At 46.5% G+C, this 25,988-nt stretch overlaps 1 protein-coding gene across 1 annotated transcript in view; it reads right to left on the bottom strand.

Annotated features, from left to right (window-relative positions):
• Positions 1-25,402, bottom strand: part of HDGFL3 (HDGF like 3) — an 87,036-nt gene extending 61,634 nt beyond the window's left edge. Inside the window, exon 1 of the mRNA XM_056572162.1 lies at positions 24,932-25,402. Coding sequence (XP_056428137.1) covers positions 24,932-25,015 — 84 coding nt within the window. The 5' untranslated portion in view covers positions 25,016-25,402. The remainder of the gene's footprint in view (positions 1-24,931) is intronic.
• Positions 25,403-25,988: the final 586 nt, after the last annotated feature.

The following is a 25,988-nucleotide window of genomic DNA, read 5'->3' as shown; positions in this document are numbered from 1 at the left end:
AGCATCGGGAGCGGTGAGGACCTGGTCCGGAGTGGCGGGGACAGGTGAGTACAGCTTCCTATACTTTACATTGCACGGATCCCTCAACATACGATGGATTCGACAAACGATGGGTCGTTTGGAACGAATTACCATCGTATGTTGAGGGACCACTGTATAGATAACACAACCAAACCAAAGCACACAACCACAGCAGCTGGTACCTCTTCAGCTCTGTGTGATAACTTTAGGCGGCTGTGCCTAAAGCCATCCCATACAAGTGAATGAAGCTGCAGAGAAGTGGCCAGGCAGAGTTAGAGTATGTTCACACCGTGCAATTTCCGTGCAGCAGAGTCCCATTGATTTCAATGAAATTCTGCTGCACTGTTCACATGGCACAATTTCCGTGACAGATTTCTGCCGCAAAAATCCCAATTCCGGAATCCACAGAAAAAATAGACATGTCTATTCTTTCTACAGATTCCGCATGGAAATGTATTGATGTGTATGAGATAGTGGTTTTCTGAGCGATCCTATCGACAGCAAAAGCTGCCGATGCTCCACTGTCAGGTGAATGTCCGCACAGAAATTTTCTTTTTTATCAATTCTTTATTTTGATTTATGCAATATAACAGAAGTGTATAAGGTACGCAAAAAACATAACAGACATGTTCCTTTTACACAACATCGTCAAGAATACACAAATAGATACTTATGGGAGTCAACCGGAATGGAAACTGTTAGTAAGTCCAGCCCTGTATCGTCTAGCAAAGTTGTTTGTGACTGCAAGGAACTAGGGGTCACCAACAAGTGTACATAAATTTTCTGTGCAGACATTCGCCCATGTGAATTCCACCAAAATTTCTGCGGAATTCCTCTCAAAAAGCTTTGCTGAACAGAATTTCTGCGAAATTGCGGAAATTCCATCATGTGAATATACTTTAAGGGTCCGTTCACACAGGAGGATTACCTGTGGAATTTCTGCATCGTATTTGCTGTGAAAAATCCTCAGTGGATTTTGCTTCCATTGACTTCAATGGGTCTGAAGGAAAATCTGCAAATCTACATCTACTGCGGATTTTCTGCTGACCCATTGAAGTCAATGGTAGCCAAATCCGCAGCAGACTTTCTACAGCAAATATGCTGCTGAAATTCCACAGGTAATCCGCCCATGTGAACGAACCCTTACTGTACAAATTTCAGCAGGCATGCTCCTGAGAACCCAACTATCCTGCAAAGGAGCTAAAGGTGAGGAACTGGGCAAGTGGGGCCACTGCTTCTGTTCTTTTTCTCTTTTTTATTTATTTTTTAATACAAATAGTTTTTATTAAGACTTTCAAAAGTATACAAACAAGCCAGGCATAAACGGTAGTACAATAATAGTAGGAACAATGAAAGTTAACCACGGTGTACAGTCGAGTAACAATAAGCATCAAATGAGAGTAGACTATTATAAACAGACAATAGTGAAGGTACTGTGACATTCCGACTCGAGGATAGCTCTGGGATTGTCCTGGTCACTTGCCACGGGACACGTTTCCTCGCAATATAACTCGCCGGACAACTGTTAAGCTGGCGAGGTGCCAGACTTGTCTGCTTTATTTTCACAGGTTGCAGGTTAAACAAAAACATAACTCAGGAACAAACCAAAGTCCTAGACCGTCTGGTCACAGACTACCCTCAGCCAGCATAAAACATGCACCCCTTCAACCTGTTTTACTCACAGTTCACACTGTCACTTGGGCCACTCACAGCTCCAGGTGTGTGCTTCCTCAACAGGGCCCGAGTGTCTCCCCCTACAGCGACATGCTGTTTCCCAGGGAGAGCTCCGACTATTCTGTTTCCTTATATCCAGACTTCCCACATTTTCCCACATGCTGGCCTCATTAGGCACCTGATGAGCATCTCTGCTAGGATAAAGGACTGGGAAAAGCACCCTTTCATTGCCCTCAAACCTGCCTCAATGCCACATCCCCCCCCCCCCGCTCAGACCACCAGAAAGGAGCACTTGACTTCAAAAGACAGTGTCCAACTGCCTTTCCTTTTACTTGATCAACTTCGTTCAACGGTTTTTGAGGCACTTGGCTTACTTCTTCAGCAGATTTTATATGCACCACTTCAATGGCGCACCCTTCTTTCATTCACACTTTCACCAGCCACTGAGCACAAGACTTTTGGTCACCTTTGACAAATCCCTTGTAGAAGGCTCTATTCATGTCACGCCTTTCCAACACCAGGTTCTTCATCTTGGTCCGTGCAGTGCTCTGAACACTAGGTGCAGACAAGGCAGATGCTCCAGGCCTTTGTCTTCTTCTGTCAACGGTATAACCATCGCCCGAACTTTGCTGGTGGCCAACCGAGCCTGTATCACCCATTTGCAGGACTTCTAAGACATTCTCCACAAGTTCAGGAGACTTCCCTTTAATGCACCTGTCTATCTTCTCCTTGAGACGGACTCTTCTCCAAATTCTACTTCTGCGGACTTTCTTCCGGTGTTTTCTGGAACTAATCCAGCGCCTCTCAGGGTTTCTACCACTACCCAGTCTCCTATCACAGTGACCTCTTTTTAAGAACTCTGCATTCTTATTAGCCTTTTCTTTAGGGACACCGACCTTCACAGGCTCAGGGATGTGGAATTCCTATCGCCCGACGCCCGGGACATGCAGGTTTTTCCGTCCCTTAGCCCGGCTTCAGTCTGTATGGAGCGGGCTCCCGACAGAGCACACAGATCAATGGAGTTCAATAGAACTCTATTGATCTATATGAGGAATATAATGATTCCTCCTAAAAGTCTTATAAAGTGTAAAACAAAAAAAAGTTCAAATCACCCCCTTTTCCTATATAAAAAAATTTAAACATAATAAAAAAACATTTAGTATCGCTCCGTGCGTAATTGTACGAACTATTAAAATATAACAATATGTATCCCATACAGTAAATGACAAATGTAGAAAAAAATACCAAACCACAGAATTACAAAAAAAAAAAGTTAAAAAGAGAGATTAAAAAGTTAGATCAATACCAAAATGGTACCGATACAAAAAACTGATTATGGTGCAAAAAATTAGCCCTCATACAGCCTGGTATGCGGAAAAAAAAAGCTATAGGGGTCAAAAAATGGCAATTAAAAAAATTCTGAATTTGAAATTGGTAAAACATGATGGAAACTATACAAATCTGGTATTGCTGTAATCAGGCCAGCCTAAAGAATCAAAATAACAACATGTTAGCTCAACCACAAGGTAAATGGTGTAGAAAAGAAAACCACCAAATTTGCTAAATTATCTCTTACTATTTCAATTTCACTTCACAGATATATTATACACACACACACACACACACATATATATATATATATATATTTTTTTTTTTTGGGTTCAGAGAATATGTTATTGAAAAATTAAAAGGCATCATTATAATAGGTAGTTATGGCTAGGGATCAACCGATATCGATATTCCGGTATAAGTTATCGGCTATTTATCCCCCCTCGACACCGCTGCAGGTCATTGATTTAAAGCGGGCGCTTTAAATCAATGCACTGCGGTGGCTTTTGCCGTGCCATTGGCCGCCGCCATCACCCGCTTCTCTCCCCTACCTGTCAGGGTGGTCCGCGCCATCCATCCTTCCTGTAGTGTCCGGCGCCATTCCGGGTGAAGGGTGAACCGGTCCGGGCTGTCCTTCTTCTCCGGCGGTCATCTTCTCCACTCCGGGCAGGCTCCGGCCTAGTACGCTGCATAGACGCCGCTGCGCAGTGACGCCCGTGCGCAGCGACGCACCTGACATCACGGCGTAGCGGCGTCTATGCAACGTACTAGGCCGGAGCCTGCCCGGAGTGGAGAAGAGGACCCCCGGAGAAGGACAGCCCGTACCGGTTCACCCGGAATGGCGCTGGACACTACAGGACAGAAGGATGGATGGCCCGGACCACCCCCATTACGGGTAAGTTTTTATTTATTTATTTTTTATTGACTCGGAGGGTGGGGGAGGGGCCCGACCGGTATAGCGGTATGGGCAAAAATCCATACCGGTATACCGCCCAGCACTGCGGTGGGGGGGTACGACGCGGTGGGTCGGGGGGCGGTCGCGGTGCATTATCGGCTTATCGGCAAGGTAATTGCCGATACCGATAATGCCCAAAATCGTGATTATCGGCCGGTAATATCGGCCATACCGATAATCGGTCGATCCCTAGTTATGGCTATTATAGGGCGAGGAGGAAAAACAATAGAGTGTAAAAGCGAAAATTGGCCCAGACAAGTGGATCGTCATGAGGGACAAGTAGATTTTGCTCAGTTTTAGTCCCGTGGACAAGTAGTTTTTTTATTAAATTTCAACACCCCTGCAGGCTCATCTGCAGGCTGAGAACTCTTGGCTCCTTTAGGTCTTTTTTTCACCTGCACCTTCAGATGTGTCACTGACTTTACTTGCAGCTTCTGCAGTTATCTCTGGTTTACCTTCAGCCTCAGAGAACTTCTCTGCCTCAGCATTTTCACCATCCAATGTCAATATCTCTGCAGCTTCAGAGGACCTTTCATAGGGCTTCACCTCAGTCTCAGCTTCAGAGGACTTCTCATATGGCTTCTTTTCATGGTCTTCAGACTCTACTGTTTCTTGAGTCCATTGTTCAGACTCCACCACTTTTAGAGAAAGCATCTCTGTCTCCAGTAGCTTTTGCCCCACAAAGCGGTTTTTCTTCTTTTACTCGGACGGCTGTGGCTTTGGCCTCAGTTTCCATCTGAGACACTTTTAGCCTCTCCTTAGCCAGTTCTACTATAGCTTGGTTTCTGCCTTCTTTTAGGACCTTCATGTCCCCTTCCAGCTTTAAAGGTTTCTGCTGCTCACTCTTGAGCTTAGCAGAGCTCACCTTCTCACTTTCCAGCAATTCTGTCAAGTTTTTGACAGTATCCTCCAGGGACAACAGTTGTTCTTTCATCTGCTCATTGTCTTTATTCATCTGCGCCATCTTGGACACTTTCTGCTCATAGACTTTTAGCTGAGCCTCTTGTTCAGAGAGCTGAGTACCCAGTGAACCAAGGCAGCTGCGTGAGACTTAAGGTGCGTTTCGTTCTGCATCTCCAGTCTCTGCACCTTATGAGCCATTACTACTTTCTCCTTCTCCAGCTCTTCCATGGGTACCAACCTAGCCTTGTGATCACTTTGTAGAGCCAGATATGCTTCACATAGGACATTCACTTCTTCCTTGAATGAGATCTGCTTGGCCAGACCCTCCAATTCTCTCTCCTTGCTGGTCACAAGATCCTGGGAGCGGGACAGTTCATCCTGCAGAGCCACAAACTCACTTTTGTGGAGCTCCATATATTTCTGCAGCTGAAGCTTCGTTTCCTGCTCTTTATTCAAGTCTGCAAGCGTTTTTTCTTTCTCCTCTGTCAGGTGATGAACCTCTTCTTCCTTTTGCAACAATTTAGCAGAAACCATCTGTAAGGTTTTTTCAAGGTTCTGGATCTGCTCCCTTTTCTTACCAAGACCAGCTCGTTTTTTCCGAAATCTCTTATTTACAGTGGTCTCCTTACTCTTGCTGCTGGACCTTGAGACATTCTCTTGTCCTCTGACAGTCACCTGTTCTTGGCTTGTCTCTTCCTTCAAGCCAACTCATTCAGACTCTTCTCCACCTTTTGGAGTAGTGTCCCCCTTTTCAACGGTCTTGGACACTTGGGCTTCAGGGTAGTTTGCAGACAGTTTATCTGCTCACTTGCAGACTTCTCTTTCACTTCAACACAGTCTCTCTGCTGCCCAGCAGAAAGGTCTAGGGCTAATGGGTCTGCAACAACATCTGGTCCAGTGGTTCGACCTTCCTGGTCACGATCCATCTCTGGTCCAGACGTCACATCTCCTTCACTCAGGACTCTGTTTGTGACAGTAAGCCCAGCACCCAGCTCCACGTGTACTCTCTTCAGTACTTCTGCATTATCCACAGACATCTCTATAGCTTCTTTTCTGGTCACCTCTTCCAGATGACCGTGCAATTTCAACCCCCCTTTTGGTTCAACTTTATTCACAAGGTTCAGCATAACTTCCTCTTTCTCAGTCACTTCTTCCAGGTGACAGCGCAACTCTAGCCCCAACTTGGGCTCATCTTCAGATGGTGGATGGAACCCATGTTCCTGTACCTGATCCGTTTCTGGTTTTACTGAAGATTCTGTTTCAGTCAGAGGCACATTTGTCACTTGAGTCTCTGGATCCTCTTGGACTTGACTCACGGTCTGGTCTTCAGCTCTCCCAGCAGTCTGGCAGACCCCTTGTCACGATTCGGCTGGCTGGAGGTGGATCCTCTGTGCCAGAGAGGGATTGGCGTGGACCGTGTTGGTGGACCGGTTCTAAGTTGCTACTGGTATTCACCAGAGCCCGCCGCAAAGCGGGATGGTCTTGCAGCGGCGGTAGCAACCAGGTCGTATCCACCAGCAACGGCTCAACCTCTCTGACTGCTGAAGATAGGCGCGGTACAAGGGAGTAGACAAGAGCAAGGTCGGACGTAGCAGAAGGTCAGGGCAGGCAGCAAGGATCGTAGTCAGGGGCAACGGCAGGAGGTCTGGAACACAGGCTAGGAACACACAAGGAAACGCTTTCACTGGCACAATGGCAACAAGATCCGGCGAGGGAGTGCAGGGGAAGTGAGGTATAAGTAGGGAAGTGCACAGGTGAACACACTGATTAAGCCTGCTGCGCCAATCAGTGGCGCAGTGGCCCTTTAAATTGCAGAGACCCGGCGCGTGCACGCCCTAAGGAGCGGGGCCGCGCGCGCCGGGACAAGACAGACGGGGAACGAGTCAAGTACGGGAGCCGGAACGCGCATCGCGAGCGGGCGCCTCCCGCATCGCGAATCGCATCCCGGCTGAGAGGGATATTGCAGCGCACCCGGTCAGCAGGTCTGACCGGGGCGCTGCAAATGCGAGGATGCTGCGAGCGCTCCGGGGAGGAGCGGGGACCCGGAGCGCTCGGCGTAACAGTACCCCCCCCCCCTTGGGTCTCCCCCTCTTCTTGGAGCCTGAGAACCTGAGGATAAGACTTTTGTCTAGAATGTTGTCCTCAGGTTCCCAGGATCTCTCCTCTGGGCCACAGCCCTCCCAATCCACCCAAAAAATTTTTTTCTTTCTGACAGTCTTGGAGGCCAGAATCTCCTTCACGGAGAAGACGTCAGAAGAACCGGAAACAGGAGTGGGGGAAACAAGTTTGGGAGAGAAGCGGTTAATGACGAGTGGTTTAAGGAGAGAGACATGGAAGGCATTGGGAATACGAAGAGAAGGAGGAAGAAGGAGTTTGTAAGAGACAGGGTTAATCTGGCACAAGACTTTGAAAGGGCCAAGATAGCGTGGTCCCAGTTTGTAACTGGGGACACGAAAGCGGACGTATCTAGCGGAGAGCCATACCTTGTCTCCGGGAGCAAAAATGGGGGGAGTTCTTCTTTTCTTATCGGCAAATCTTTTCATCCGGGATGAAGCCTGTAAAAGAGAATTTTGGGTCTCTTTCCATATGGTGGAAAGATCACGAGTCACTTCATCCACCGCGGGCAAACCAGAGGGCAAGGGAGTAGGGAGGGGGGGAAGAGGGTGACGGCCGTACACCACGAAAAATGGGGATTTAGCAGAAGATTCGGAGACTCTGAAGTTGTATGACAATTCGGCCCATGGTAGAAGATCTGCCCAGTCATCCTGGCGGGAGGAAACAAAATGCCGTAAATAGTCACCCAGGACCTGATTAATTCTTTCTACTTGCCCATTGGATTGGGGATGATAAGAAGAAGAGAAGTTTAATTTGATCTTGAGCTGTTTACAGAGGGCCCTCCAGAATTTAGACACGAATTGGACGCCTCTATCCGAGACGATATGCGTGGGCAAACCAAACAAATGTGTTGCCTCGGGATGAGGGTAAGTCCGTAATAAAGTCCATACCAATCTGTGACCCAGGCTGTTCGGGGACAGGCAGAGGATGAAGGAGGCCAGCAGGCTTCTGGCGAGGAGTCTTATCCCGGGCACAGACCGTACAGGCCCGATTTTTTGATGCCCGCATGGCCTGCGAGGTGGGAGGAGTGTCCCCATTTGAGAATCCCGAGACGCTGGCGTGGAGAAACGAAGGTCTTCCCTGGAGGAGTTTGCCTGATGGAGGCTGGAGAAGTGGAGATCAGACAGTCAGGAGGAATGATGTGTTGCGGAGAGACCTCTACTTCAGAGGCATCAGAAGAACGAGAGAGGGCATCGGCCCTAATGTTCTTGTCAGCAGGGCGAAAATGAATTTCAAAGTCAAAACGGGCAAAGAATAACGACCACCTGGCCTGGCGAGGGTTTAGTCGTTGGGCAGACTGGAGATAGGAGAGATTCTTGTGATCAGTGTATATGATAACTGGAAATTTTGATCCCTCCAGCAGGTGCCTCCATTCCTCAAGCGCCAATTTAATGGCCAATAGTTCTCGATCCCCGATGGAGTAATTTCTCTCAGCCGGGGAGAAGGTCCTAGAAAAAAAACCACAAGTCACAGCATGCCCAGAAGAATTTTTTTTGTAGGAGGACAGCTCCAGCTCCCACTGAGGAGGCATCTACCTCCAATAGGAAGGGTTTAGCTGGGTCAGGTCTGGAGAGCACTGGAGCAGAAGAAAAGGCAGACTTGAGATGTTTAAATGCGTCTTCCGCTTGGGGAGACCAGGACTTAGGAATGGCATTTTTCTTGGTTAAAGCCACGATAGGAGCCACAATAGTGGAAAAGTGTGGAATAAACTGTCTGTAATAATTGGCGAACCCCAAAAAACGTTGGATAGCACGGAGTCCGGAGGGGCGTGGCCAATCTAAGAAGGCAGAGAGTTTATCTGGGTCCATTTGTAGTCCCTGGCCAGAGACCAAGTATCCTAGTAAAGGAAGAGATTGACATTCAAAGAGACATTTCTCCATTTTGGCATAAAGTTGATTGTCCCGAAGTCTCTGAAGAACCATGCGGACATGCTGACGGTGTTCTTCTATGTTGGCAGAAAAAATCAGGATATCATCCAGATAAACCACAACACAGGAATATAGGAGATCACGAAAAATTTCATTAACAAAGTCTTGGAAGACGGCAGGGGCGTTGCAAAGGCCAAAGGGCATGACCAGATACTCAAAGTGTCCATCTCTGGTGTTAAATGCGGTCTTCCATTCGTCCCCCTCCCTGATGCGGATGAGATTATAAGCACCTCTTAAGTCCAGTTTGGTAAAGATGTGGGCACCTTGTAAGCGATCAAAGAGTTCCGAGATAAGAGGTAAGGGGTAGCGGTTTTTTACCGTGATTTTATTAAGTCCGTGGTAATCAATGCAAGGGAGCCATCTTTTTTGGACACAAAAAAAACCCAGCACCGGCAGGGGAGGAGGACTTGCGGATAAACCCCTTTTTTAAATTCTCCTGGATGTACTCCGACATGGCTAGAGTCTCTGGAGCAGACAGAGGATAGATTCTGCCCCGGGGTGGAGTAGTGCCCGGGAGGAGGTCAATAGGACAGTCATAAGGCCTGTGAGGAGGTAAAGTCTCAGCTTGCTTTTTGCAAAAAACATCAGCATAGTCCATATAAGCCTTAGGAAGACCGGATACAGGAGGAACCACAGGGTCACGGCAAGGAGTACTGGGAACCGGTTTAAGACAGTCCTTGTGACAAGAAGTACCCCAGTTCTTGATTTCTCCTGTGGACCAATCAAGGGTTGGGGAATGGCGTTGAAGCCACGGTAATCCAACAAGAATTTCAGAAGTGCAGTTGGAGAGGACCAAAAATTCAATTTTTTCGTGATGAGGTCCGATGCACATTAGGAGAGGTTCCGTGCGGTAACGCACGGTACAGTCCAATCTTTCGTTGTTAACAGAATTGATGTAGAGGGGTCTGGCGAGACTGGTCACCGGGATGTTGAACCTGTTGATGAGAGAGGCCAAAATAAAATTTCCTGCAGATCCGGAATCCAAGAAGGCCATAGCAGAGAAGGAGAAGGTAGAGGAAGATATCCGCACAGGCACAGTAAGGCGTGGAGAAGCAGCGTTGACATCAAGAACTGTCTCACCTTTGTGCGGAGTCAGCATACGTCTTTCCAGGCGGGGAGGACGGATAGGACAATCTTTCAAGAAGTATTCGGTACCGGCACAGTACAGGCATAGATTCTCCATGCGGCGTCGTGTCCTCTCTTGAGGTGTCAAGCGAGACCGGTCAACTTGCATAGCCTCCACGGCGGGAGGCACAGGAACGGATTGCAGAGGACCAGAGGAGAGAGGAGCCGAGGAGAGAAACCGCCTCGTGCGAACAAAGTCCATATCCTGGCGGAGCTCCTGACGCCTTTCAGAAAAACGTATGTCAATGCGGGTGGCAAGATGAATAAGTTCATGCAGGTTAGCAGGAATTTCTCGTGCGGCCAGCACATCTTTAATGTTGCTGGATAGGCCTTTTTTAAAGGTCGCGCAGAGGGCCTCATTATTCCAGGATAATTCGGAGGCAAGAGTACGGAATTGGATGGCGTACTCGCCAACAGAAGAATTACCCTGGACCAGGTTCAGCAGGGCAGTCTCAGCAGAAGAGGCTCGGGCAGGTTCCTCAAAGACACTTCGGATCTCCGTGAAGAAGGAGTGTACAGAGGCAGTGACAGGGTCATTGCGGTCCCAGAGCGGTGTAGCCCATGACAGAGCTTTCCCAGACAGAAGGCTGACTACGAAAGCCACCTTAGACCTTTCAGTAGGAAACTGGTCCGACATCATCTCCAAGTGCAGGGAACATTGCGAAAGAAAACCACGGCAAAACTTAGAGTCCCCATCAAATTTATCCGGCAAGGATAATCGTAGGCCGGAAGCGGCCACTCGCTGCGGAGGAGGTGCAGGAGCTGGCGGAGGAGATGGTTGCTGGAGCTGAGGTAATAGCTGCTGTAGCATCACGGTCAGTTGAGACAGCTGGTGGCCTTGTTGCGCTATCTGTTGCGACTGCTGGGTGACCACCGTGGTGAGGTCGGCGACAACTGGCAGTGGGACTTCAGCGGGATCCATGGCCGGATCTACTGTCACGATTCGGCTGGCTGGAGGTGGATCCTCTGTGCCAGAGAGGGATTGGCGTGGACCGTGTTGGTGGACCGGTTCTAAGTTGCTACTGGTATTCACCAGAGCCCGCCGCAAAGCGGGATGGTCTTGCAGCGGCGGTAGCAACCAGGTCGTATCCACCAGCAACGGCTCAACCTCTCTGACTGCTGAAGATAGGCGCGGTACAAGGGAGTAGACAAGAGCAAGGTCGGACGTAGCAGAAGGTCAGGGCAGGCAGCAAGGATCGTAGTCAGGGGCAACGGCAGGAGGTCTGGAACACAGGCTAGGAACACACAAGGAAACGCTTTCACTGGCACAATGGCAACAAGATCCGGCGAGGGAGTGCAGGGGAAGTGAGGTATAAGTAGGGAAGTGCACAGGTGAACACACTGATTAAGCCTGCTGCGCCAATCAGTGGCGCAGTGGCCCTTTAAATTGCAGAGACCCGGCGCGCGCGCGCCCTAAGGAGCGGGGCCGCGCGCGCCGGGACAAGACAGACGGGGAACGAGTCAGGTACGGGAGCCGGGACGCGCATCGCGAGCGGGCGCCTCCCGCATCGCGAATCGCATCCCGGATGAGAGGGATATTGCAGCGCACCCGGTCAGCAGGTCTGACCGGGGCGCTGCAAATGCGAGGATGCTGCGAGCGCTCCGGGGAGGAGCGGGGACCCGGAGCGCTCGGCCTAACACCCCTATCTGAATCTAAATCTAAATAACCTCGCCAGCTTTATTTACACAGGTTGCAGGTAAAACAAAACATAACTATGGAACAAACCAAAGTCCTAGACCGTCTGGTCACTGACTACACATGTAAGCATACCCTAACTACTAACTGGTGAGCTACCCTCAGCCAGCATAAAACATGTGCCCCTGCAACCTGTTTTACTCACAGTTCACACTGTCAATTGGGCGACTCACAGCTCCAGCTGTGTGCTTCCTCAACAGGGCCTGAGTGTCTCCCCCTACAGCGACATGCTGTTTCCCAGGGAGAGCCAAAGCTATTCTGTTTCCTTTCCTTATATCCAGACTTCCCACATTTCTGCTGGCCTCATTAATTAGGCACCTGATGAGCATCTCTGCTAGCTCAGCTAGGATAAAAGACTGGGAAAAGCACCATTTCATTGCCCTCAAACCTGCCTCAATGCCACAGTACCTAGTGCATTGCTGGAGGCTAAAGTAGTATTAGGTGTCAAAATGAATTGTAAAAGGCCAGTAACAACCCAAAATGAGAAATATAGATATAAAGAGAACTATGGGTCAGTTCCCCAGGTAGTATGCAGAAGTAATCCAATAATGCCATTTGGAGAGAAAGGCTCTCAATAAATCTCCCACATGTGATGTAAACCTAGCCTGACTGCTATCTTTGCTCCAGTCCAACAATCTGTAGAAAGCAAACTATTTTACCTTTATGTATTAGTTTTTTTTCGAACAGCAGTATTTTGTTCAGTACTTTGCATCAGTATTAGAAAGTAAAAGCAAATGTTTTCAGTATAACATTTCAGTATTTTTTTCCCCAACTACTAGCTTTAACCTGTTGGGGACCACGGGCGTATGGGTACGCCCTTGCGTCCTGGTACTTAAGGACCAAGGGCGTACCTGTACGCCCATGTGAATTTTGATCCCTGCCGCTAGCCGGACGAGGATCGGAACGGGATGCCTGCTGAAATCATTCAGCAGGCATCCCGTGCAAATGCCTGGGGGGGGTCCTGAGACCAATTCAGATCGGCGATTCACTACTTTTCCGGGCTGATCAGGTTTCTGATGACCCGATAGCCCAGAAAATAGGGATGATCGGAGCTGTCAGAGACAGCCCCGATCATCCTAGAGGATATGAGCGAGGTGGCAGGGTGCCACCTCCTCCTATCCCCCGCGATTGGACGATGCGGCCAATCAGCGAACCGCAGGGCAGGGGGGAACGTTCATTTCCACTGCTCTGCCCACCCCTGGATGACGGGGCAGAGCAGGGGAAGATGGCGGCGAAGTGCGGGGGCCATTGAGGGGACCGCCGGTTACCTGGGCTCACGCGGAGACCGAAGACCAGGGACCGGCTGACAGGAGGCGCAGGCAAGTGGAGGCGGCGGTTTCCTAGATACAGCTGTGAAGATCGCCGTAAAGTGATCTTCACTGCTGTATCTGGGAGTTTCAAAACTACAACTTCCAGCATGCCCAGACAGCCAAAGGCTGTCTGGACATGCTGGGAGTTGTAGTTTTGCAACATCAGGAGGGCCACAGTTTGGAGACCACTGTTCTTCCAGATGTGGCAAAACTACAACTCTCAGCATGCCCAGACTGTCCAAGCATGCTGGGAGTTGTAGTTCTGTAACATCTGGGCCTCCAGATGTTGCAGAACTACAACTCCCAGCATGCTTGGACAGTCTCAGCATGCTGGGAGTTGTAGTTTTGCAACATCTGGAAGGGCACAGTTTGGAGACCACTATACAGTGGTGTCCAAACTGTAGAGCTCCAGATGTCAATTCAAAGCATTCTGAGACTGTCCAGGCAAGCTGGGAGTTGTAGTTTGGCAACATTTGGCCCTTCAGATGTTGCCGAACTACAACTCCCAGCATGCCTGGGCTGTCTGGGCATGCTGGGAGTTGTAGTATTGCAACAACTGGAGGCGCACTAGTTGGGAAACATTGTCTGTTTCCTAACTCAGTGTTTCCCAACCTGTGTGCCTCCTGCTGTTGCAAAACTATAACTCCCAGCATGCGCTGACAGACCATGCATGCTGGGAGTTGTAGTTTTGCAACAGCTGGAAGCACATGGGTTGAGAAACACTGAGTTAGGAAACAGACAGTGGTGCGGAAACACTGCGGTAGTCTGTTACCTAACTCACGTGTTTCCCAATCCCAACCAGTGTGCCTCCAGCTGTTTCATAACTACAACTCCCAGCATGCATGGCCTGTCAGTGCATGCTGGGATTTGTAGTTTTGACCCCCCCCCCCACGTGAATGTACAGGGTACATTCACACGGGCGGGGGTTTACAGCAAGTTTCCCGCTTCAAGTTTGAGATGCGGCTAATTTTCCGCTGCAGCGGGAAACTCACTGTAAATCTCCGCCTGTGTGTACCCTAAAAACACTACACTACACTAACCCTAAATAAAGAGTAAGACACTACATATACACTACACCCTAACACTGTCACCCCCCCCCCCCCCCCAATAAAAATACAAAACATCTTGTACGTCAGTTTTTCCAAAACGGGTCCTCCAGCTGTTGCAAAATAACAACTTCCAGTATTGCCCGACAGCCATTGACTGTCCAGGCATGTTTGTAACAGCTCGAGGCACCCTGTTTGGGGAAAACTGGTGTACAGTATTTTTGGTGGAGGAGGCAAGTGTAATGCTTGCATCCGGGTACACCCCTATGAAGATCCCTAATTTAGGCGTCAAATGCGCATGGCGCTCTCTCACTTCAGAGCTCTGACGTATTTCAAGGCAACAGTTTAGGGCCACATATGGGGTATCTAGAAATTGCGCTACACATTTTGGGCGGCTTTTTCTCCTTTTATCCCTTATGAAAAGAAAAAAATTTTTTTTTTTTACTCTAACATGCTGGTGTTGCCCAATTCTTTTCATTTTCATAAAAGGTAAAAGGAGAAAAAGACCCCCAAAATTTGTAACACAATTTCTCCCAAGTAGGGAAATACCCCATATGTGGACGTAAAATTCTCTGTGGGCGCACAACATGGCTCAGGAGTGAGTTAGCTCCATGTACACTGGTGATTTGCACAGGGGTGGCTGCTGGTTACAGCAGTTCTGATATTAACGCAAAATAAATATATACCCACATGTGATCCCATTGTGGACACTACACCCCTCACGTAACAAGGGGTATAGTGAGCCTTATCACCCCACAGGTGACTGACAGATTTTTGAAACAGTGGTCCATGAAAATGAAGAATGTAATTTTTCATTTGCCCAGCCCACTGTTACAAAGATCTGTCAAACGCCAGTGGGGTGTAAATGCTTACTGCACCCCTTGTTATGTTCCTTGAGGTGGTAGTTTCTCAAATACTGTGCCATGTGGGGTGCTTTTTGCTGTTCTGGCACCACGGGGGCTTCCTAAATGTGACATGTCCCCCAAAAAACATTTCACCAAAATTCACTTTCCAAAAGCCCAATGTCGCTCCTTCCCTTCTGAGCCCTCTAGCGCACCCGCAGATCACTTTACATCCCCATATGAGGTATATCCTTACTCAAGAGAAATGGGGTTTCAAATTTTGGGAGACATTTTCACCTATTACTTATTGTGAAAATGAAAAATTTAGGGTAAAACCAGCATTTTAGTTAAAAAAATTTAATTTTTCATTTTCACGTCCAAATTCAACACAAAGTCGTCAAACACCTGTGGGGTGTTAAGGCTCACTGGACCTCTTGTTACATGCCTTGAGGGATGTAGTTTCCCAAATAGTGTGCCATGTGTGGGGTTTTTCGCTGTTCTGGCACCGTAGGGGCTTCCTAAATGCGACATGCGCCCCAAAAACAATTTCAGCAAAATTTGCTCTCCAAAATCCCATTGTCACTCCTTCTCTTCTGAGCCCTCTAGTGCACCCACAGAGCACTTTACATCCACATATGTGGTATTTCCTTACTCGAGAGAAATTGGGTTACAAATTTTGGGGGGCTTTTTTTCCTTTTATCCCTTGTAAAAATAAAAAATATGGGTCTACAAGAACATGTTAGTGTAAAAAATGAAGATTTTGAATTTTCGCCTCCACTTTGCTGCTGTTCCTGTGAAACACCTTAAGGGTTAACAAACTTTCTGAATGTAATTTTGAATACATTGAGGGGTGCAGTTTTCATAATGGGGTATTTCTAACATAAACACCCTCAAATTCACTTCAAAACTGAACTGGTCCCTGAAAAATTCAGATTTTGAAATTTACTTGAAAAATTTGAAAATTACTGCTGAGCTTTAAAGCCCTCTGAAGTTTTTAAAAAGTAAAAACATGTCAATTTTATGATGCCAACATATAGTAGACACATTGTATATGTGAATCAATATATAATTTATTTGGTATGTCTATTTTCCTTAAAAGCAAGGACTTCAAAATTATAAAAATGCAAAATTTTCAAATTTTTCATGAAATTTTGGAATTTTTCACCAAGAAATGATGCAGGTATCGACGAAAATTTACCACTTACATAAAGTAGAATATGCCACGAAAAAACAATCTCTGAATTTAAAGTGACAGTGGCCAGAATTGCAAAAAATGCTCAGGTCCTTAGGGTCAAAATGGCCTCGGTCCCCAAGGGGTTAACTTCCAATGCAGTTGCAACATATGGAGAAACAAAGTAATGTCCCACAATTTGTTGCAAATATACACCAGTCCATACCTAGCTTAGGCTACGTTCACCAGTCTCACATCTGAGTTATTAAACAGGGGAGCGGGAAGCATGCTTCGCTCCCCTGCGATGTATAGATGTATATTGTGTTTATTTTTACTTTCATTTTTTAATACCCTGCCGGGAGCCCTGAATGGCCAGCCCTGAGGAGCCATTCAGGGCTCCCGGCGGGGTTTTTAAACTTATAGTGTGCATAATTATCATATAATCATATTCCCCCCGACTTTTGTATAATCATTTTATTCCCCCCATATATATGTGATAAATTATTCCCCTGCTGCACGGTCATCTTCTATTGCTATCACAGTCACAGCAGGGACATGCTAGTCCATTCCCCGCTGCTCATCACTGCACAGGGGGGCATGTCCCTCCATTCCCGGCTGCTCATCTCTGTCAGGTACGGAGATGAGCAGCGGAGAATGGACTGGCATGTCCCCGCTGTGACTGTAACAGCGATAGAAGATGACAGGGCAGCAGGAGAATCATTTATCACATATATACATGGGGGGAATAAAATGATTATGCAAAAGTCGGGGGAATATGATTATATGGTAATTAAGCACACTATAAGTTTTAAAACCCAGCCGGGAGCCCTGAATGGCTCCTTGGTGCCGGCCAGCTAGGACTCCTGACGGGGTATTTAAAAATGAAAGTAAGAATACACAGTATATACATCGCAGGGGAGCGGAGCATGCTGCCCGCTCCCATTTAATAACTTCTGATCACATTAGGTTTCAGAAGTGAGACCCAATGCAATCAATCCCTCAGTCCCTGTACTACTAACCCCAACATGGAACAGACTGTTCCATGATGGGGGTAGTAGTACAAACACTAATGTAGCCTCCCCAGCTGCCGGCAGACTTCCGCAGCCAGGGGAACTACTACTCCCATCATCATAATGGGAGTAGTAGTAGTCCCTCAGCACTGCAGGAGTCTGCTGATGTCACCTCTTCTGAGCATGCTCAAAAATAATAACGGTTCAAAAATGGATATTATAAACTGGGTGCAAACGGATAACATTAAAGGCTCACCCGTTTGCCATAGACTTCAATATTAAATGTATAATATCCATTTTTATTCTGTTATTTTTGACGGCAAAAAAATACTGCATGCAAAAAAATACTGCATGACATCAATGGGATTATTTTACAGCCGTTTGCAACCCGTTTGAAAAATTATCAAACGGATTGATAACGGGAATTTATTAACAGGGGCAGACAGCCGTGTGAACGAGCCCTTACAAAACTGGCTGTGGACAAAATGAGCAAAAAGTCACACATGGTGCAAATGGTGATAAAGTTGCAGAGGGGGAACCATACAAAGTAAAGTACTAAAGTGTAATAAAAAGAAAAAAAAACATACATGCCATGCAACCATTTAATAAATTTTGCACACGTACACATTACTACCACACAAATTAAAGGACATCTGCAGCAAAAGACAACTTATACCTTAAATACAGGATAAGGGATAAGTGTCTGATCGCGGGGGGTCCGACCAAACGGGGCCCCTGCATTGCCGCTCTATGTAAGCAGCTAATGCGGGTAGCGTCGACCTCTCTGAGGTCGACGGTATGCCCCCTCCCCATCCAGTTCTATGGGAGAGGAAAGAACGCTGCCTCCCCGCCTCTCCCATAGAGATACATGGAGGAGGCGTGTTGGTCGCGACGTCACACTGCGGCCAGCACGCCTTCTGCACGGATCAGACACTTATCCACTATTTTTTGGATAGGGGACAGGGGTGTGGAAATTTAATAAAAACTACTTGTCCACAGGACTAGAACGGAGCAAAATCTACTTGTCCCTCATGACGATCCACTTGTCCGGACCAATTTTCGCTTTTACACTCTCATTTTTTCACCATTTTCCTTGCAGTTGAGCTAACATGTTGTTTTTATACTTTAGGCCGGCCTGATTACAGCAATACCAGATTTGTATAATTTCCGTCATGTTTTACTAATTGAACTTTTTCGAATTTTTTTAATTGCCATTTTTTGACCCCTGTAGCTTTTTTTTTTTTTTTCGCATACCAGGCTGTATGAGGGCTCATTTTTTGCACCATAATCTGTATTTTGTATCGGTACAATTTTGGTATTGATCTGACTTAATCGGTTTTTAACTTTTTTTTTCTGGGATATTTTAAAAATTGCAATTCTGTGGTTTGGTATTTTTTTACATTTACGTCATTTACCGTACGGGACACATAATGTTATATTTTAATAGTTCGTACAATTACGCATGCAGCGATACTAAATGTTTATTTTTATTATGATTACATATTTTTATATAGGAAATGGGGGTGATTTCAACTTTTAATATGGAAGGTGTTAGATGTGTGTCTTTTAAACTTTTATAAAAAAATAATTTTTTACACTTTATTAGAATTTTAGGAGGGATCATTAGATTCCTCATACAGATCAATAGAGTTCTAGTGAACTGCATTGATCTGTGTGCTCTGCGATCCATTGATAGAGCCTAGTCGAGCCAGGCTCTACCAATGACAGAGCCACAGACACCAGGGAAGCAGAGGTAAGCCCTCTGGCTACCTCTATAGCAGATCTCCCCCACGGTGTGTGTGTGTGGGGGGGGCAATCCACCCCCCTAGCTCACCAGGGAGCGTTCCCATGTCCCTTTAGACGCCACTGTCAGGTTTGACAGCGGCGATCTGAAGGGTTAAATAGCCAGCTGCATCGATCGTCTATTAGCGGCGGCTGAGAACAGCTGGGGACTGCAGACTACGGAGCGGCCAGGAGTCGGGAGCCTGTTCCATACAGACTGCTGAGCGCCGCCGCGCTTGCCAGGTCCGGCCCTGCTTGCCAGAAGCAGGGCTAAGGGCTGGAAAAATTCACCTGCCTGGCGCCCGGAACTGCGTGTCCCGGGCGTCGGGCGACAGGAATTCCACATCCCTGGGGATAGGTTGTCTTTTGCTGCAGATGTCCTTTAAAAGGTGTAGAAAAACTGTTTACCTACACCATCCTTGATAAATTGCCCCCCTGGCTACCAGACAGATAGAGATATTGCAGAGCCCCTGCACAATGTTTTTCGATAGGTGCACCTCTATTACAAAATAGTGGGTTGGGCTTCAGAATCACACGCAGTGCACCACAATTTAAACGGATCAGATGCACGCAGTGCACCACATTTTTCATAAAAGATCAGATGGTGGGCCAGTACTTGGACCTTTATTTTTTTTTTATGCCTTTCTCAGTAGAAGGGGCTTTTTCTTACAAACTACAAAAAGGTACAATCTGTACATGGACTGAACTGAACTAGAAATAGATTCATTGCTGTTTTTTCAGTAAGTTTTTTAACCAAAAAGGCAAGAGTTAATTGCATTGGTTTTTCAACTAAGGAACCTATACAACCTATGTAATAAACTGTATTTTTGCATTGCTTATTTTGGAACAATAGTGCTTATTCCTGCTGCACATGACTGAACAAAGCTTTAGTGCCCAGAATCTCTATTATAAAATTAAGCTTTTATATTTAAGTGACTCATAGTGACTATCAGACGGCAAAAATGAGCTCAGTCCAATGAAATGAATGATGTAAGGGTAAATTGTCAGCTCTGTCTGGATTTAAATCTGTATGTAATCTGTAACAACTTTGCCAGCTATGGCTGTGAATTGGGATTTTTCTGCCACATTCACATACTTCAAAAATGCACATAGAATAATGACCTCTCAAAGATTTTTTAATCAGGAGAAAATTCATTTTATGTAAATTGTCTGGAAAGGCAGATTTGTCTACAGACTATCCAACCCCCCCCCCCCCCCAATTCCCAAGGTTGATCTGGATTAGAGCCACTAGACTAGACAATTCACAAACATATTTTATAACATGGCTAAGAAATGCTTCACAGGAAACCACAATGACATAAACAGCAATCCAGATGTTATGATGAATTAAAGCACAAAAAAAAAAAATACATCATTGCATTTTCTATACTTTAATTTTTAGATGACCACCTTAAAAAACAAACATTAATGGCTCAGACATGACCAAAACTATATCAATAACATCTGTGGATTAAAAGTGAAAGCATCTGAAAGCTGCAGAGCCTTTTCTTGCCAAAAATAACATGAAAGAATCTAGACATGCCATTTCTGTAAAAAAAAAAAAACTGGAGCAGAATCAGAATCCGGCTTTCAATACGCCATGGCTCTGCGGAGGGCGAGTAAACATGGAGATCAATGAGGTAGTGCTAGTGAATGAAGAAAACATAGCAGAAGCCATGGATGTGTGGTGTTCCTAGTACTGCTCAGTCTCCATTATCATACACAGCTCTCCCCCCTAGAAGCCTGCGCTACCCACCCCTTTTCCACTTTGAATGAAAAATAAACATGTTGAGCTGTATTAGACTTCCTTCCCGCTGTACCCCAGCTTGGAGCCTCTCCTTCTCAGGTTGTTTTCTACAACCTTGGACTAAAATCCATGAAGTGGGTGTACTAGTACAATGTGTCAGGGGCTTTACCAATGTTTTACATCTTAGAAGTCTACAATTTACTGCAGGAATTAACTATATAATAACAAGCTTTACATATTCTCATGGGCAAACAGAAACCTATATATGTTTTATTTGTATTGAAAATAAAAAAAAGATGCTATGGTACTGGATACCTGTTTCTACATAGTATCCTAAAAAAATCTAAATTACAACGGGCACTTATATTGGGGGTCTGATTGCTGGAACCCTCATTAAAGGAGATATCCAGTGGTGACTCAGTGGTGAGCAACTTATCCCCTATCCTAAGGATAGGGGATAAGTTGCAGATCGCGGGGGGTCCGACCGCTGGGGCCCCCTGCGATCTCCTGTACGGAGCCCCGACAGCCCGCGGGAAGGGGGCGTGTCGACCTCCGCACGAGGCGGCGGCCGACACGCCCCCTCAATACAACTCTATGGCAGAGCCGAAGCGCTGCCTTCGGCAATCTCCGGCTCTGCCATTGAGATGTATTGAGGGGGCGTGTCGGCCGCCGCTTCGTGCGGGGGTCGACACCCGCTATCTGGGCCAAGAGTCGGGGCCCCGTACAGAGAGATCGCAGGGGGCCCCAGCGGTCGGACCCCCCGCGATCTCAAACTTATCCCCTATCCTTAGGATAGGGGATAAGTTTTTCACCAGTGGACTACCCCTTTAATCACTTCCCTACATGAACAGTGTCGGATGTTATTATACAGGTTCGTTCACACTAAGGAAATTCAGAAAGAAATGTCTTTGCTGAATTTTAACAGTGGATCTGCACAGTACAGTATCAGCATAAAACGTGCCACGTACATAAGCGCCATCCCATTGACAGACAATATTTCTCAAGTTCAACAAGTTCCACCTTACGTTGGAATCCAATTCTTTGGGCGTTCTGCCATGGACTGATGTGTAAACTAATTAAAGATATCCAAAATATCCAACTAATCAAGATATTCCACAAATATAAAACAGAAAGTGGTGAAAATATGCCCACTACAGTTCATCTTGTTTTGCCTAAAAACACTGACCAAGATTAGAGCTGGGCGGTATGACCAAAAATGTGTATTACGGTATTTTTGTAAGTTATGGCGGCTCCACTGTATTTAACGGAATTTTCCACCCCCCAATCATGGGACCCGCTGCTTCTCTAATCCCCCCCTCCCCCGATTTATCAGCCCAGCGCTGCGCTGTCCCCCACATCGGGTAACTAATCATCACAGAGCCGTCAGCCTATCACCGACCGCAGCGATTTCCCACCTCGGACAGTAATAGGCTGAGCGCACTGTCATGTAAGGAGCCGGCCGGCTCCTTACATGACAGTGCGCTCAGCCTATCACCGACCTAGGCGGGACATCGCTGCGGCCGGTGATGGGCTGACGGTTCTGTGACGTTCCCATTCCCAACGTCAGGCTGTTACCGGCGTGACGACGGGGGAACGTAGAGAGGCGAGTTAAAGTTTATTTTGTTTATTTTTGCAGCCCGGGCACAAGGAATATGTAGTAAAGTACAGACAGCGCAGGGACAGCGCAGCGCCGGGCTGATAAACTTGGGGGGGGGGGGGGAGAAGCAGAACAGCGCCCGCGGGTCACAAATGATTGGGGACATCGCGCTGCGGCTGATAATTAAGTCATTCGAGGGGGGGGGGGGGGGGCCCAACCGGTATTGCGGTATGGGAAAAATTCATATTGTCAAGGAAAAAAATGTCGGTATTCGGTATGAACCGGTATACCGCCCAGCACTAGCCAAGATACTTATGTGTGCACCCAGCCTTAGTCCGCTGTAATCTTTGATCAATACTATTACCCAGAATAAATATTTTGCTGCCATTTGGGGTGAATAAGAGAGTGGACAAGAGCCTATAATATGCTTCCCTTACACAAGACAGCGTGGTAGCAACAAATCTTCTTTGAAGTGATCTCATGGCGCCTACTTATATTACTAGTAAATAAGGTCCTAAAACAAATAAATGGAAAAAAGCTTTACCACACTGAAAAAAATATACAGTATAAATGTCATTATCCCTTTGCAGGAGTTCTAGGTTCTCTTCTGTGTAGTCCAGGAGTCTCCTAGATTAGAGGAATCTAGTCTCCTGCAATGGGTGCTGACATCAACAGCGAGTGGAACTGCTGCATATGTATTCAAAATAGTGGCATATGTACGGTATATAAAATAGTTGCAAATATATTCATACGGCCTCATAATAGCTGCATATGTATTCATACTGCCCACAAATGTTCCCACAAATGTTTTCATAATAGTGGCACAAAGAATATACTATGAGATCTTAGGATCTGTTATGGCTTTTACTCATTATCCTTTTCCAAGTTTTTCCCAAGATTGCTCTTTAAAGAGGCACTCCATTACTAGACTTCTTATCCCCTATCCACACGATAGGGGTTAAGATGTCTGATCGTGGGGGTCCTGCCGCTGGGACCCCTATGATCTCCGTGCAGACACCTGGAATTCTGAACATTATGTTCAGAACGCTGGGTTTGGAAGGTCGTCGTCGTGACGTCACGCCCCCTCCATTCATGTCTATTGGAGGGGGTGTGATGGCTTAAATAGATTTTTATGGAAAAAGGTTGATGCAAATTGTGGTCACTGTCGCAGTGCCTATGCTACCTCTCTTTAAGGTGGGCTCTCTAGTAGCTCTCTATAAGGTGGGCAATCTAGTAGCACTTTATAAGGTGAGTGATCTAGTAACGCTCTATAAGGTGGGCAAACTAGTAGCCCTTTATAAGGTGGGCACTTTAGTAGTGAAATATAAGACTATAAGGTAGGAACTCTAGTAGCACTCTAAGGTGGGCACTCTACTGGCCCCACTGTGTATGGTGGTCATTGGCCATTATTATGGGGATATGGCATGCTCCCGTGGGTGAAGTGTAACAACTAAAAAGCCTGCACAGCGTGAAGCCTGTATTATGTATATACTCTTTATAAACTATATATATATAATGAATGAATGTCCTATGTATGCATGCATTGTATTATATGTGTTATGTATGTATTGTATTATGTGTGTACTTTGAGTTATGTATATAGTATGTACTGTGTGTTATACATGTGGTATGCACTATGTGTTATGTATGCACTGTTATGAAAGTAGTATGTACTGTGTTATGTATGTAGTGTGTACTATGTGTTATGTAATATGTGTTATGTATGTACCGGCATTAGGTTCTTTGTGTTATGTATGTATTATGTATTCTATTATGCATGCAGTATGTACTGTGTTATGTATGTATTATATTATGCATGCAGTATGTACTGTGTTATGTATGTATTATATTATGCATGTGGTATGTACTGTGTTTTGTATGTATTCTTTTATGCATGTAGTATGTACTATGTGTTATGTATGTATATTGTGCATGCAGTATGTATTATATTATGCATGTACTATGTGTTATGTATTCTATTATATTATGCATGTGGTATGTACTGTGTTATGTATGTAATATATTATGCATGTGGTATGTACTGTGTTTTGTATGTATTCTTTTATGCATGTAGTATGTACTATGTGTTATGTATGTATATTGTGCATGTAGTATGTATTATATTATGCATGTACTATGTGTTATGTATTCTATTATATTATGCATGTGGTATGTACTATGTATTATGTATGTATTATATTATGCATGTGGTATGTACTGTGTGTTATGTATGTATTATATTATGCATGTACTATGTGTTATGTATTCTATTATATAATGCATGTGGTATGTACTGTGTGTTATGTATGTATTATATTATGCATGTACTATGTGTTATGTATTCTATTATGCATGTGGTATGTACTGTGTGTTATGTATTATATTATGCATATAGTATGTACTTTTGCCGGGGAATACAGGACTATCCAATGTGAGGGAGGCGCTTATTGGCTGCCATCTCTTCCTCGGTCAGGATACATATATATCCATACAGTAGTGGAGGTCGGGTGTGTGGGGTGACCCTCAGTCCTTACACCCCAGTGTCCATCACCGCCGCCCTCTATACGGTATATGCGCGCCTATATGATGAGGTGGTACTGCGGGCGGCCCCTGGTTTCCCGCCCTTTTGTGGGTGTACGGACACACGTCTCTTGAGCTCCCTCCTCTGGAGAACACTCACCCGGGCCGGCCAGTGCGGGTATCCCTTCATTTTGGCGAACACCAGTTCTCCAGCCTTGTAGTCCCGGGGCCTGGGCCGAGCCATCTTGTCCGCCTCCAGCCCTCGCAGCGACAACACAAGCCGTCCGCCCCCTCCGTCCTGCTGCAGTCGCTCAAAATGGGGGAGTGTGCGAAGTAGAAGCACGGGGGGCAAGCGAGGCCCCACAGCCACCTCCCCCTCACGAAGCCCCTCACACAGGCCCTTCCTCCGAGCCCCCCGTCTTCAGTCACACACGGGCTGCAGCTCTCTGAGGTGATGGGAGAAACAGCGGGAGCGGCCGGGGACCTGACACAAAGAATCTCCTCCGGAGCGGAGGCTGCAGGCCGCTCTTGTTTCTCTAGGTTCACAGACGTGATGGCGGAATAAATGGAGCCGGGCTGCGCAGTACCACAGCACCTGTAGCATCTCTGTGTGGCCGCTCAGTACATGTTACCCTGCTGCCAGGAGACACCATAAGAGTATAGCGCCAACATAGTCGCCCACAGTTCAGAAGGAACAAATAGAGGCAATTATCAGACATTACAATTAGGGATCGACCGATATCGATTTTTTAGGGCCGATACCGATAATCTGTGGAGGTTAAGGCCGATAGCCGATAATTTATATCTATATTCCGGTATAAATTATCGGCTATTTCTCTCTCTCTCTCTCTCCCCCCCTGCCCCTCATATATAATGCCCCATGTCCTGTGCACCTCACATATAATGCCCCCTAAGGGTGCAGAAAAGGGGGCATTATATATGAGGGGCACATGTCAGGGGTCATTATATGTGGGGGCACATGATGGCATTGTATGTGAGGAACACAGGACATGGGGCATCATATGTGGGGGTCACAGGACAGGGGGTATTATGTGTGAGGTGCACATGTTGGGGGGATTATATGTGGGGGCACATGACAGCCCACCTCTGTCATGTGCCCATATAATCATATAATGCCCCCCTGACTTATAATACCCCCTGTCATGTGCCCCTCACATATATTGCCCCCTGTCCAGTGCCCCTCACATATAATGCCC

This window comes from Hyla sarda, chromosome 4 (assembly GCF_029499605.1).
Source record: "Hyla sarda isolate aHylSar1 chromosome 4, aHylSar1.hap1, whole genome shotgun sequence".
NCBI classification, from domain to species: domain Eukaryota; kingdom Metazoa; phylum Chordata; class Amphibia; order Anura; family Hylidae; genus Hyla; species Hyla sarda.
The sequence above is the reverse complement of the archived record's forward strand: the minus strand, read 5'-3'. Positions and strand labels throughout refer to the sequence as shown.